The sequence below is a fragment of the Rhamphochromis longiceps genome, linkage group LG18 (assembly GCF_057381845.1).
Source record: "Rhamphochromis longiceps isolate RC_006_pf linkage group LG18, R_longiceps_female_GT1.1, whole genome shotgun sequence".
Taxonomy (NCBI): domain Eukaryota; kingdom Metazoa; phylum Chordata; class Actinopteri; order Cichliformes; family Cichlidae; genus Rhamphochromis; species Rhamphochromis longiceps.
Genome location: NC_140574.1, coordinates 13,800,205 through 13,813,708, shown reverse-complemented (window position 1 = coordinate 13,813,708; position 13,504 = coordinate 13,800,205). Strand labels below are relative to the sequence as shown.

The 13,504-nt window shown below is 36.8% G+C and overlaps 1 protein-coding gene and 1 long non-coding RNA gene across 2 annotated transcripts; both read right to left on the bottom strand.

The window, feature by feature from the left end:
* Positions 1–3,590: 3,590 nt before the first annotated feature.
* On the bottom strand, positions 3,591–9,980 carry LOC146647891 (uncharacterized; the record flags this gene model as incomplete). Its single annotated transcript, XM_085390033.1, has 15 exons — positions 3,591–3,704; positions 3,842–3,918; positions 4,002–4,119; positions 4,283–4,409; positions 4,825–4,919; positions 5,013–5,081; positions 5,192–5,326; positions 5,567–5,701; positions 6,132–6,209; positions 7,869–7,988; positions 8,120–8,296; positions 8,395–8,477; positions 8,598–8,763; positions 8,948–9,170; positions 9,265–9,980. Coding segments are annotated over 15 exons (2,433 nt in total), but the record flags the coding sequence as incomplete, so codon positions are not given.
* A 43-nt stretch (positions 9,981–10,023) lies between these two features.
* On the bottom strand, positions 10,024–11,744 carry LOC146647890 (uncharacterized). The gene is made up of 4 exons (XR_014908410.1): positions 11,659–11,744; positions 10,978–11,049; positions 10,790–10,888; positions 10,024–10,428 (listed from the first exon to the last, which is right to left on the bottom strand). It is a non-coding gene; the product is annotated as an uncharacterized LOC146647890 (long non-coding RNA).
* Between the last annotated feature and the right edge of the window lie 1,760 nt (positions 11,745–13,504).

Below are 13,504 nucleotides of genomic sequence, written 5' to 3'. Positions count from 1 at the left end.
GTAGCTCAGGGTAATCAAATGGGTCTGCCGTGGAGTTATTCACACACACAATTTTTTCAACTTACTTTTTTTGTTTTATTTATTTATAATTTTCTCAATGTGTTTTTAATTGTGTATACTGCAAACAGATGGCTAATAATTACTAATACCTAAGATATTAGGTATATAAGGTTTGCATTTATGGTGTACCTATGGTGTAGATCCTCTCTCCTCTATACTAAGTGACAGTAATGCTACAAAGTCACATAATTTCAGGTATTCATCAGGACTCCGATCTGACTCACTGCTGTGTTTAAACACATAATAATAAATAAAAATTATTGTAAGTGTCTAACCAGTATTATCAGGTCAACTAAACCAAATTCTATTCTGTCATGTCATGCAGTTTTTCAACGACTCAAGTAGAGCTGGATGTTAGCACCAGCCTAAAATATAGTATGAAGCATGTACCCACTGTGTGAAATGATCATGTGCGTTCATTTATTCTATATAACAGCTTGCAGATTTCAGTGAAGCTCTGTGAACTAGAAGAGTAAGTGTACAAAACAGCCAAACACTAAATTATATTCTGTGTTTAAAACATGTTTAGTCAAAGCTGTTCAGGAGTTTCAGAGTTGTTTTAGATCAAAGATAAAACCTGCTTATGTGTGTTCAGAGAGTCATTCAGTGTCGAGACTTAGGGAAATGTTTAAACCAGACTGTTTTCTATACTTGTAGGATGATTTTCTGCCTTTAAATTCACTTTGTTGGAAACTTTGGGATCTCCACTCCAGAGAAGTAAGTGAAAGTGGTGCAGGACATAGCATGACAGACAGTGATCAGGACTGCAACAGAAAGTGTCAGGTGCTTTGAAACACTTGTTGTACTACAAAGCAGCCACCTGTAAAAAGCTGAACATATTCATCAGAACCATCTACAGACACATTTTAGCAAACAGCTTAGTTACCTGTGAAGGTCTGTGTTCACATTACAAAAAACCCAGTGCTCTATTTCTTAAAGTTTAAGCTTTCCATATGAGAATACCAGAGGTGTGGACTCGAGTCACATGACTTGGACTCGAGTCAGACTCGAGTCATTAATTTTATGACTTTAGACTTGACTTGAAAAAATGTTCTAAGACTTGTGACTTGACTTGGACTTTTACACCAATGACCTGGGACTTGAATTGGACTTGAACCGGTTTACTTGAAAAGACTTGATATTTCACCCCAAATATAATATTTAACATGCATATTATATAGAGATTGAAAATGTGACGTCATTCAGGGGTAAAACCGCAAAGGATTCTGGGAACTCGTGGCAAGAGGTACTAGCGCACGCAGGCTTTCAATTGAAATCACAGCGATAAAAAAGAAACACAAAAATGGCAAGAAGCTGTTGTATTATTAACTGCAATAGCCGGTCGCATGACAGCCACAGGAAGCCGACGGGTAAAGAGATCGGTTGTTATCGGATTACGTCGTTGAAGAGAAATTGTTCGAGCCATGTTTCCGAAGTAACAAAGAGGCGACGGGTGGCCTGGATTGCAGCCATTCAAAGACCAAATATAACGTCCCAGAACACTCCAGCTCACAGGTTAGTCTGCTCCAAGCATTTACACAAAGGCAAGTCTTCTGTTGTAGTTAATACGTCATTTTCATAACATAATTGGTGATATAGGTTACAAGCAAGTCTGACGCTGAACAGAAATTGTCGCGCTATGCTCCTTTATTTATTGTGCATAAATAGTGAATTGTCCTGACACAATATTGCGTTTCGCTTCTGTTATTATGGTACATTGACAAAAACATATACTTTTATTCACAGGATAAAACAGGTTTTTTGTATCACTAATTGCCCAGTACGATTACAGCATACAGTATTATTGTCACTGCTACATTTCTGTAACACGTACCAGAAATAATTTCCACTACTAATTAATTACCGTTGAGCTTAAAGGTTATATTAATAAACGGTTAACGATTGTGTATTTATGAAGACGGTTTGTGAGACTGGTAAAGTTATGATACGTACGATGGTCTTTCGTTCTACACAGTGCATTTCAAGGACTGCGGTCAAGTGAGCCCTCACTTACGAAGTCACAGTCAAGCTAGCCGCCCCGCCAGCCGCACCTAAAATGTTGTTGCACTACTCTTACGCATATTACGGTATAGGTGCCGACTGGCTTAGAAACGAAGTGTTTTCTGTCCTGACACTATTTTACTTCACAATCCACTCCCAGTTTTGGTTTATCTCCACTTTCCCCCCTGTGATCCACAGCCCAAATTACTGTATGATTCAGAGAAAATTAACAATAAAATTTACCCAATTAACTCAACTGTACTTTTAATGTCCTCATCTTTGAGCTTAGATTACAGGAAAACTGAAAGAGGTGACACAGATATTTCACTGGATTCTGACTCTAGGCTGTCGCCACTCTTCACCCTGTGATCCACAGCAAAAATTACTGTACGGATTTTGAGAAAATTGATAGTAAACTTTGCACAATTTACTCTACTGTACTCTATATATTCTCATCTTTGAGCTTAGATTACAGGAAAACTGTAAGAGGTGACACAGATATTTCACTGGATTATGAATCTAGGCCATCTCCACTCTGCACCCTGTGATCCACAGCCAAAATTACTGTATGGATTTTGAGAAAATTCATAGCAAAATCTTCCCATTTTGCTTTACTGTACTTTATATATTGACATCTTTGAGCTCAGATTACAGGAAAACTGTAAGAGGTGACGCAGATATCTCACTGGATTCTGACTCTGGGTGACCCCCACTCTGCATGCTGTGATCCACAGCCAAAATTACTGTACAGTTTTTGAGAAAATTGATAGTAAAATCTTCCCATTTTGCTTTACTGTACTCTACATATTGACATCTTTGAGCTCAGATTACAGGAAAACTGTAAGAGGTGACGCATATATCTCACTGGATTCTGACTCTGGGTGACCCCCACTCTGCACCCTGTGATCCACAGCAACAATTACTGTATGGATTTCTGATAAAAATAAATCTTATTCCATTACCAAACAAAATGAGTTCATTGAAGTATTTGCTTAACTACAAGAAATGTCTTTCCACACACAATTTAAATTTTTCAAAATGTCATTCACACACCACCTCAAGTATCAACTTTAGTTTTAGACATTATTTATTCAGTGCTTAATCACAACAATAGTCAACTTAAGGCACTCACATAATAAGTTAAACCTTACAATAATACATACAGAGAAAAACCCAACAATCATATGACCCCCTATGAGCAACAGTGGGAAGGAAAAACTCTCTTTTAACAGGAAGAAACCTCCGGCAGAACCAGGCTCAGGGAGGGGCGGCCATCTGCCTCAACCGGTCAGGGTGAGAAATTACATTTCTCAGATTACTGATTTCTCATATTACTACTACACAGTTTAGATATATTGTTATTCATTATCTGTCATCACACAAATCAACCCAAAAAATCAAAAAGGAAATACTTGAAGTACGTGCACAAAGCAAGAATGTTATACACATTGTGTTTTACACATGTGTTCCTCAAAACACCAATAACAACTATAAGCAGATTATTAAAGTAGCTTTCACTGCATGTGGAATTAGGTTAGACAAAGCACACACTTCCACTCTGTCTTCTGAGCACTGCTGAGCTGTTCATTTGTCATGTCCAGGCATTCAGAATGGAACCAGCGGTTGCAGTTATCACACTGGATCTGTAAACAAAAACATATGAACTTTCATAAACACATTACATAAATAATTCTATGTTTTAATCAATTACAATCATTAAAGACACAGAGTCAAATATTTTTTGGAAGATAACATAAAAAATTTTTTAAAAATACTATACCCAGTCAGTGATGGAGGGTCCTGGATTAGGTGATTTCACCGTTGCACACATGGCACAGTTGTTGTCACTGTCAAATACTAAAACATAATATATATATATATGTTAGTGTTCATCAGTTTGACACAAATAAATATGTCCATTTGAAGAAGATATTACACACCGGAGGCCTCAAGTATTGTCTGTGCAAATGTCCTTCGTGCCTGGGCCATCTCTTTTTTGGTCGTCAAAAATGTCATTTCTGGTTTATTTGGGAATGCTTCCATTACTTCTTTGGCCATCTGAAATAAAAAAAAACAACAAAAACAATTAATTGAAAACATCTGCAAATGTTACACTTCCTGTTTAAACAATTTAACCTTTTAAGATTATTTTAACTTCCCCCGCCGTTCCTTCTTATCTAATTTCACAGAAAAATATTATTGCGTTAATGTGGTACCATACCATGATGACCATTACTCCACAGCTAGAACCATCGCGTTGAAATGGATGTGTCAGTACTCCTCCTCGAAGTCTCACATTCACCCAGTCTGTTTTGTTGTAGCATGTCCTCCTCATTTTGAAGTATTCACTTTGTGAACATAACATACATCACATTTATATAATAATGAAAGATAAAAGTCACACAGAAAAAGACACATATAGTACATATCACTGTTTTTAATGGTGTGTCAGAAAGCCCTGTGCTCTAGATTATGTTAGATGAAGTATCAAAATTATTAACATGTTCTTTTACATCTACAAATGTTAACTGTCTCAAATGTCTCACTGCTTAAACACTGTCAGTGGTTTTTTTATTATTTAAAATTACATATGTGTGTAATTTTGAATTATTTCTTAAAATTCATTAAAGAACTAATAACCACAGATTTTATTAAACTTTAATCTACAACCATACGTTCACCTTTCGAAAAAGACCTCCTAAGTCCTCCTGTCACTTTTCTAATACTTCATGTTATTATATACATGTAATAACGCATAATTACCGGAATCTTTTGGCTGCACGGTCAGACTCTTCCTGCTCCAAAGAGTTTCTTGAAGGATCGACCAAATACAGACAGCTGTCATCTGCATTTATGTACTGCGATAGATATATAAATTTAAAAAGTACATAAATTTTCAATAATGTGTTATTGAAACAAACTGTTTTCACAGAAATGCTGCTCATACTAACCAGAAACTTCCAGTGTATATTTCCAATGTTCACAAAGGATAAAATGGCTCTGTAGTTGTCAAAGTTCACCTGTGACATATTAGTAATTAATTACAAATTTGCAACAATACCTTTTCCATTTCGAAACATTAATTAACTTTTAAAAAATTTATTCTAGAATATATAAAAAAATTTATTACCTTGGACAAGCTTTGTCTCCTGATTAGTTCTCTCTCTCCATAGAGGATCACACCGCTTGTGTAGTGGTTCATAATGTAGATATTATTCCCCTGATTTAGCCGAATGGCCCAGTGGTACAGGAGACTTTCAATGACCTGAGGAGTATAATAAATAACCTTTTATTACTTTGTAAACATGATAAAGTTTTGGAATACAAAGTTTAATAAAGATTATTTTTACTTACGTATACTCAGTATTCAGTCATGAGGATATGCCTGGAATGTCGATCTAAAGCAGTACTTACTGAATGTGTAGGGAAAAACTATGTCCTGCCCCAGCTTTAACATTAACCTTATGCAGTACTTTTATTTTTTTTAAATAACTAGTTTACATACCTCTCCAACAAGCCAGCTGTGTGGTCTAAGGGTCAGGAACTCACTGTGACGTATGACAAAGTTGTTACCTCTAATCTGAGATGGGACCACAGAAACAACAACTTCCGTTTCCTGTTGTTTCCACAAATATGCGACCTGTGTTTCAACAAGACAATAGTAACTAAATTCAAATAATCCTTCTTATGAGAACATTCATTGTAATCAATTGCAACGGTTTTAAATCTAATTTTTAAAAGAATTTTATGTACCTAATGCAACAACATGAAAACATCTCCAAATTTGACATAGATTTTAATGTAATTTATTTGAGATGTTAAACTATATTAAGAAATTAAAAATTGAGTCAGTTACTGTTGTTTTTGTAATATTAAGGCCAGTAACATGTAAAGTTACATTGATTGTTGGACTGACATTTGTCATTTTTCTGTGGTCTGTTATTTTTCATCCATCAACACATACATATAATAAAATCTAATACATAATTACAAAAATATGTACAAAAAAAAATTGGTTTTTCAAACAGATGACATAGTTAATGAATTAGAGTTTGTTTGTGAAACATCACCTGTGATGCAGTCTGCTTTGTTGGACCGGTTGTGTTTCTCTCAAGGTGCTCTGTCATTTCCAGTGTAGATGGAGAATCCTCTGGCCCCTTGATTTGTGGGTTGAATTTAAAAGAAAATATTTGTTACTGCTGTGATCATTTTAAGTAATTTTTTTATTAAGGAAAAATTGGGTGTACTCACTGTCCTCCTGACATCAGAGAGTGGCTCCAAAAAGATCTCTTTGAAGGCCCTTTCCATTTCCTTCACGGTTGGATCATCGTTGTTTACTAGGTGTATTTCAAATGGAGGACTTGTGGGGTTCTTATGTTCAATGTACTTTTTGATTGTGGTGACTACAACATCAGCACAAATTGAGACTGGAAAGTTGAATATTCCAGAGCTCACTGCTGGAATGGCAACAGAGGAAAATTTGTGCTCTTCTGCACATGTCATGACGTTCAAAATACCTTTCGTTAAAAGGTTCTTTGCATGGGTTATCATGTGCACTGTGGGGTCATTCTGCAGACACGGGCCTACCAAATGAATCAGCTTCATGCAAGGTAGTTTGCCTGCTGTGGTAACTGCAACTTGTCCAGCCTGTAATTTGCCATTTTTGGCAATGAAGAGATCACTCTGTGCTTGGATAGTATGTCCTCCAGTAGCAGACAGTGCCTTTGCAAGTCCACCCATGTGAGAGAGACTTTCATTAGCTGCATTAACAATTGCATCCACTTTGAAGGCACATAAATCTCCTTTCCATACTGTGACCGATGCTTTATTAACCATGCATGTTGCTATTTTTTGGCAAACGGCTATTTGTTCCTGGCTCTCATCCTACAAAGATAGACACATGTCAATTTTTAGAGTCATTTATGACAATAACACACAAAAGTTAAATGTAGACATTAAAAACATTTCTAAAAATACCTGGTTTTGACGAGCATCATATTGTTGGTGCTGTTCCTGTTTAAAGGTTTGAACAGTATTCTTCCCTTTTACCTGTTAACAGATAACATTTTTGAATGACTTAATATAATATAATATAATATAATATAATATAATATACAAAAGCATATGGTCATAAATGAGACAAACTTGTTCTGATTTGAGATGTATGTAACGAGTGAGCATCTGTCCTGCTGTTGGTGTACCACATAGGAACTGATATGACTGTGTATGAGTGCCTAGTCCCCTTAAAGGACTCTGTCCAACATTACGTCCCAAGTAAACAGAGGAACTATGAGATAAAAACACGGGCAGTATGTGATGCCCGGTCCAGCTGTACAGAGAACATGCTAGTGTATGATTGCAAACTTGCTTGCCTGCAGTCAGGGAACGCGAGCTGTGCTTAATACAGTAGGTCTCCAAAAGACAATAATCAGCCTTGAAAGCTTGTTTAATTCAAATGCCCTTGGCCTACAACTGCTGAAAACGAAGCTGTACATAGTGTGACCAGCAAAAAGCAAAAAAATTGAGCTTCCTCCTGCACTTATGTCACCTATGGACATGCATTTTTTGGCATTAAAGTGGGGGTTCACTAAGGCCTATGCGTAGGTGTAATACAATGTCAAAACACATAAAGATTTCAGGTAATCAGTTGTAATACAGTTTGATAAAACATTGAAACACGGAGACGGATGATAATTTATAATTCATGCTTTATAGATATTCAAAGCAGACGCTTTACCCCAGAGGACAAAAGGAGTATGGCAATCGGGAGGACATCACAAGGTTTAATTATTGAAAATAATGGGAACATGATGACTTACCTCAGTTCTCTTTTTCTTCAGTGGCAGTTCTGTCACTAACGGTGACACATACACACCTTTTCGTTTAATGCGTCTGTCTTTCCATTTCTCCATTTCCACGCAAAAAGACTGTTGATTACACATACATACTTTTAATGCTTACTTAATTTTATCATCTCTTAATTATATAGTCACTTTTTCTTAGTTTCTTGTTCTAGTTGTATAAAACACATTTTTCATTATTAGGAAGTTATTCATACCTTTTGTCTTGATTTTTTCATGTCTGCATATTCAAGCAGGAGGGCATCGTGCATTTTTTGATAAATTTCCACAAAGTCATCAAGCCTTGTCAGTCTCCTTCTCTGGATACGGATTTTTTTCAAATCCCACTGGCTTTTCTCCATGATTCCTTGGGTTCTATTGTCTTGTGTAAAATTCTTAAATGCAATAGTACATTGTTTAATTCAGTATCTATGTATTGTAAATTTATGTACAATTTATGTTTCTTTTTCACTTATTCTTCTCAAAATGATACCTGGTTCTTGGATTGCTGAATGTCATCATAGAGTTTACTGAGCTGCTGGTAAGCAGGACCAGTACCATGACGTCCAAGATCCCCTAAGGAGAATACAAGTAATTCAAAAACATATTTAAAATAGATAATTCAACATTTAGCACATTTACATTAATTAATAACTGACAATTTCAGATAGTAATACAACAAATAAAAAAACATACCGAGCATCATTGATGACCACAAAGTTGCATGTGGTAGAAGGTGATTTACCAGACCGGCAATAAATTTGGGTGCATGAAAGCGGTTTCTTTCGCCCTCACAGTCCAGTGTTGCATTGTCAACAATTGCCTGGAAATGGGTCTTCAAGGGGGGATTCTGAACGTCAGTCTGTAAAACAGATATATATCTGTATTCAGCAAGTTATCAAACCAAAGAAAAATTAATTATATAAAATGTTATTGTGGTTTAAAATATATATTTTTAAAATAATGTGAATTCATTAATTCATTTGGGACAGACACAAGTAAAAAAGTTATTAATATGGTTACTTAAAAAATAAATCTTAGCTAACCTTGTAATCTTCAGCAATCACAGTCTTTTCATCCAAATCCAGGGTTCCCCGTTTTTGCATAAGGATTTTCAAGTTGTTGTAGTGTTTTGTTACATTCCTTCCACTACAAGGACTGCAAAACACTATTGCTGCACTATGGACAACATCATCCATGTCTTTTAAGTTATCACAGCATGCAAGGAGCCCAAACACATGCATTCCAAGCCTGTAGTTCTCTGGAATGCTGGGAAAATGAACAAATGAAATCACTGTTAGTAGGACCTTTACATTACAAATCTTGTATTATTTTTTTAAATTATTCATATAAATGTACTCACTGTTTTTTACAAAGGTCCTTGGCATTTTTCATGACATGGCTCAGACATCGATGAAGAATGGGAATGTTGAATTGCTGTGCTGAATGCTGGCCAGTGAGTAAGACATAGTACTTCTGCAGCAGATCCTCTAGACTTGTTCTGCAGAATGTCATGGAAATGGATCGGAGGAGTACCAGGGATCCATCACACATGAACATGACAGGCCTGTTGTAGGCCCGATTACCAAATGCTCTTACAAGATCAGTCTGAAAGGCTTGCAAGAAGTATGTCACAGAGGCTGTAGTGTGGTCACATGTGACATATGTAGCAACTGGAAGAGGAGAAGCACCTTTGGATGGGTTTCTGACAACCAACTCATACACATAGTAAGGTGGCGTTCCAGCACTTTCTTTTCTTATTATACTTCCAGTGGCATCAAAGTACACAATGTCTTCTTTGCATCTTTGATGAAAAACTGACAAGGTTTTCTTAGACCACAGCATTATGCCCTTTGGATGCATCAGAATCTTCTGCAGTACGTCCTTTTCAGTGTACTGATACTGTTGAATTATCTTTTGTAAGCTAATCAACTCGTTGGGATCTGCTCTACTGGCTTTTCTTTCAGACCATGCAATGTTTTTCAACACTTCTTTTGTTGGAGCATCATCTCTGTTTCCAGATTGGATCACCTTTTGTGGCACTTTCTGTAAAGACTCCAAGTACAAGCTCCTTGGTAATTTGTTTTTGAGGAGCCTGTGCACGCACAGGCCGCCTTTTCAGCTCTTTGTTATTATGGCAGACCTCACCTCCTTTGAAAACGACTTCTGCTTTCAGTGTCTCTTCGTCATAAACCACCACAGCCACAGTGACAGGGCAGTCCTGAAATCTGCAGTACCCCATACACCTGAAAACTGGTGCCTTTGATCTTGAAGAGAGTTTTTTTACACTGTGTCTCCGAAATCCAAAACTGCAGTACGGGTTAAGTGTTCTGATTCCACTGGCAATTATATTTGTCCACTGCAATCCTTTAAAATGTCTTCCTGACTGATGTTGCCGTAACTCCTTCCATTCATTCTCATTTATGAAAAAGAAAGTTTTCTGCTGTGGCAAACCAGATGTGAAAAATTTGTCTTCAGAACTGCTACTGTCTGTGTTGACTTTAGCTGATTCATCTGATTCATTCCTCTGCAACAATCAGATATACATTTTTAAAAAATATATAAACACTTTCAATGTTTGTCACTACAGTGTCTCTATGAAAATCCAACAGCATCATTATGTTACAATTTCACTAACGAACCCATAGGACAAGTTTCACAATCTCTTAGTAAATTTGTCTTAGTAAGTGAATATGACTAAGAAATATTTATTTTACCTCAAAAGATCATCACAAAAAGATTTTAAGTTTAAATTTAAACTTTGGATTACTGTTCAAAACACTTGAAATTTTAAATATAATAATTACATGATAGTGTTTAACAAACATATAAACTCTGTGTTTTCTTTCTCTGTTGTGTATTAAAAACAGTGTAAGTTATGAAATTACCTTAGCATTTGCATTTGAAGACGAAGATTTAGAGTCACTCTCGAGGGATTGTGTGTCTGGGGTATGGATGCCGCTCTCTGCAGTTTTTTGAAGTGCATCCTGTGAAGAGAAAGCGATTTCGTTTCTTTACAAATTAATGTTTTTCCAAAGCATCACAATGTAATACTGAATAAAATACAAATAATTACCTCGTATCTTGAAGGTAAAGGTACATTTCCTACAGCTTGTGGAGACTTTGGCGCAACAATGTCTTCCTCACTCTAACGAATCACAAATTAATTAAAACATAACAATTAGACTGAAATTTCTGTATGTCTTTGTTAAAACACATTGTTACACAATATTTTGAAAAAAATCACTATGTAATGAATGTTTTATAAGGGAAAAAATATTCATTAAAGGAATATATTACTGTAATTATTGTAAATGAAAAAGTAATCTTCTGATTCAAATTTTGGAACTTGATTGGGCAATAACAAGATCAAATGGAGAAATTAGAAGAGTGGAAGACATGGAGTGAAAAGTTAGTCAGCAGCAGGAGGATGAGTTGGTTACTCCTTTAAAATGGGGGTCAGATGTGACACTCAGGTCTTTGTGTGGCTCTCTTGTGGGTGCTTAAGGCTCATGGTTTGGTGGCTTGCTTTCATATGTGTTTACCTGCTGAGAAGTCTATTGTAATCTACTTTCTTGCTCTCCATATGACTCATTATTACTCTGTTTCAAGATTTAAATTATTTTCAAGATGACATTTTGGAGTGAATTTGTTTTATTTGTATCTAAAAAGCAGGATAACTACAATGGCTGGATAAGGTTGTCATGATGGCTTCAAATTTTTAAATCTGACAGTAAGTGTATGACACATTGCTTACAATGGAAGGAAAATCATCTCCAAGTGTTGTCTCTGCAGTAGGAAAATCAGTCTGTAGCAAGGGACCCTCTACCCCTGATGTGGTCTGTAAAAATATTTGATTTTTGCATAATAATTTTTAGTACAGGAAGTTCAAACAAAGAAAGAGCTGTTCTTTTTTTAAAGTATTTTTTAAATGGACTAAATATAAATACTAAAAAAACATTGCTTACCTTTTCATACTGCAGGACTGCCTTGACAATTTTTTTCCTATTAAAACATGTATTAGGCACTCCCAAATCTCTTGAGACATTTTCCCAAAAGCCATGCACTTTGTGAACACTGTAGGTCTTTAGACTGGTCCCGGGTTCAGCATACTTGTGAATGACCTCTAATATATTTGGCAGGGGTTTTGAAATTGTCCGTGCCTTTTAATGTAAAAGAGAACAGTGACATTAACACATCATACCTTTATTGTGCTGTAAGTGTATATTATTATCACATTATTGTTTGTTAAATTACTTGCCTTTCCAAAAACTGAAAAAGTGCAGGTCCTGAAATTTTGAGACAAATTAAAATTAGTACAAAGAAAAAAAAAACATATGAACATATCTGTTATACTGAGATCAACCTTGCAATACTGATCAACAATAACATATGAAATGTGAACTCTTCATTAAATTTTAATAGACTTCAGAAAACATTTTGGGGCACTCCAAGTACCCACACTCTAGTGATTGATGCCAAAAAATCTTTTTGGTGACTTTTTCTATGCCAACAACATAACAGGTAGCATTTAGATTTTTGGACATACAAGCGCTAACTAACACAGCCCTCGTTAATGTTTATTTACTAATAAACTATCTCTAAGTTCTAAATTTTAAAATTCACAGTGCAAATTACGGTACTGTAATTAACACTATAGTTAAAAAACACAAGCAATAATCCACTGTGTGTAATACACATTCCCTAATTCCATCCATCCATCTTCATCCGCTTTATCCGAGGCCGGGTCGCGGGGGCAGCAGCCTAAGCAAAGAGGCCCAGACCTCCCTCTCCCCAGCCACCTCCTCCAGCTTGTCTGGGGGAACACCAAGGCGTTCCCAGGCCAGCCGAGAGATATAATCTCTCCAGCGTGTCCTGTGTCTGCCCCGGGGCCTCCTCCCGGTGGGACATGCCTGGAACACCTCGCCCAGGAGGCGCCCAGGGGGCATCCTTGTCAGATGCCCGAACCACCTCAGCTGGCTCCTTTCGATGTGGAGCAGCAGCGGCTCTACTCTGAGCCCCTCCCGGATGGCCGAACTTCTCACCCTATCTCTAAGGGAGAGCCCAGCCACCCTTCGGAGGAAGCTCATTTCCGCCGCTTGTACCCGCGATCTCGTTCTTTCGGTCACTACCCACAGCTCGTGGCCATAGGTGAGGGTAGGGACGTAGATCGACCGGTAAATTGAGAGTTTCGCTTTTACACTCAGCTCCCTCTTCACCACGACGGACCGGTGCAGTGTCCGCATTACTGCAGCTGCAGCCCCAATCCGTCTGTCGATCTCCGGCTCCCTTCTCCCATCACTCGCGAACAAGACCCCGAGATACTTGAACTCCTCCACTTGGGGCACTCTCCAGAGTTTTATGGTCTTCTACTCAAAATCTGGCATTTTCTCATCGTCACCATTCCCTAATTAATTTAGTAATATTAATAATGTTATACTATGTTACATATACATTTTGTTATCACAAAGTGTTATCACTTCTTTTTCTCAATGAATATATATATTTTGGAAAAGATACAACATCAAAAGTCAAAGGACTGAGCAGTTTTCACTAAGCTTAACTGGAGGGTGTTACTTTTAAATGTACGCCTAAGACTACAA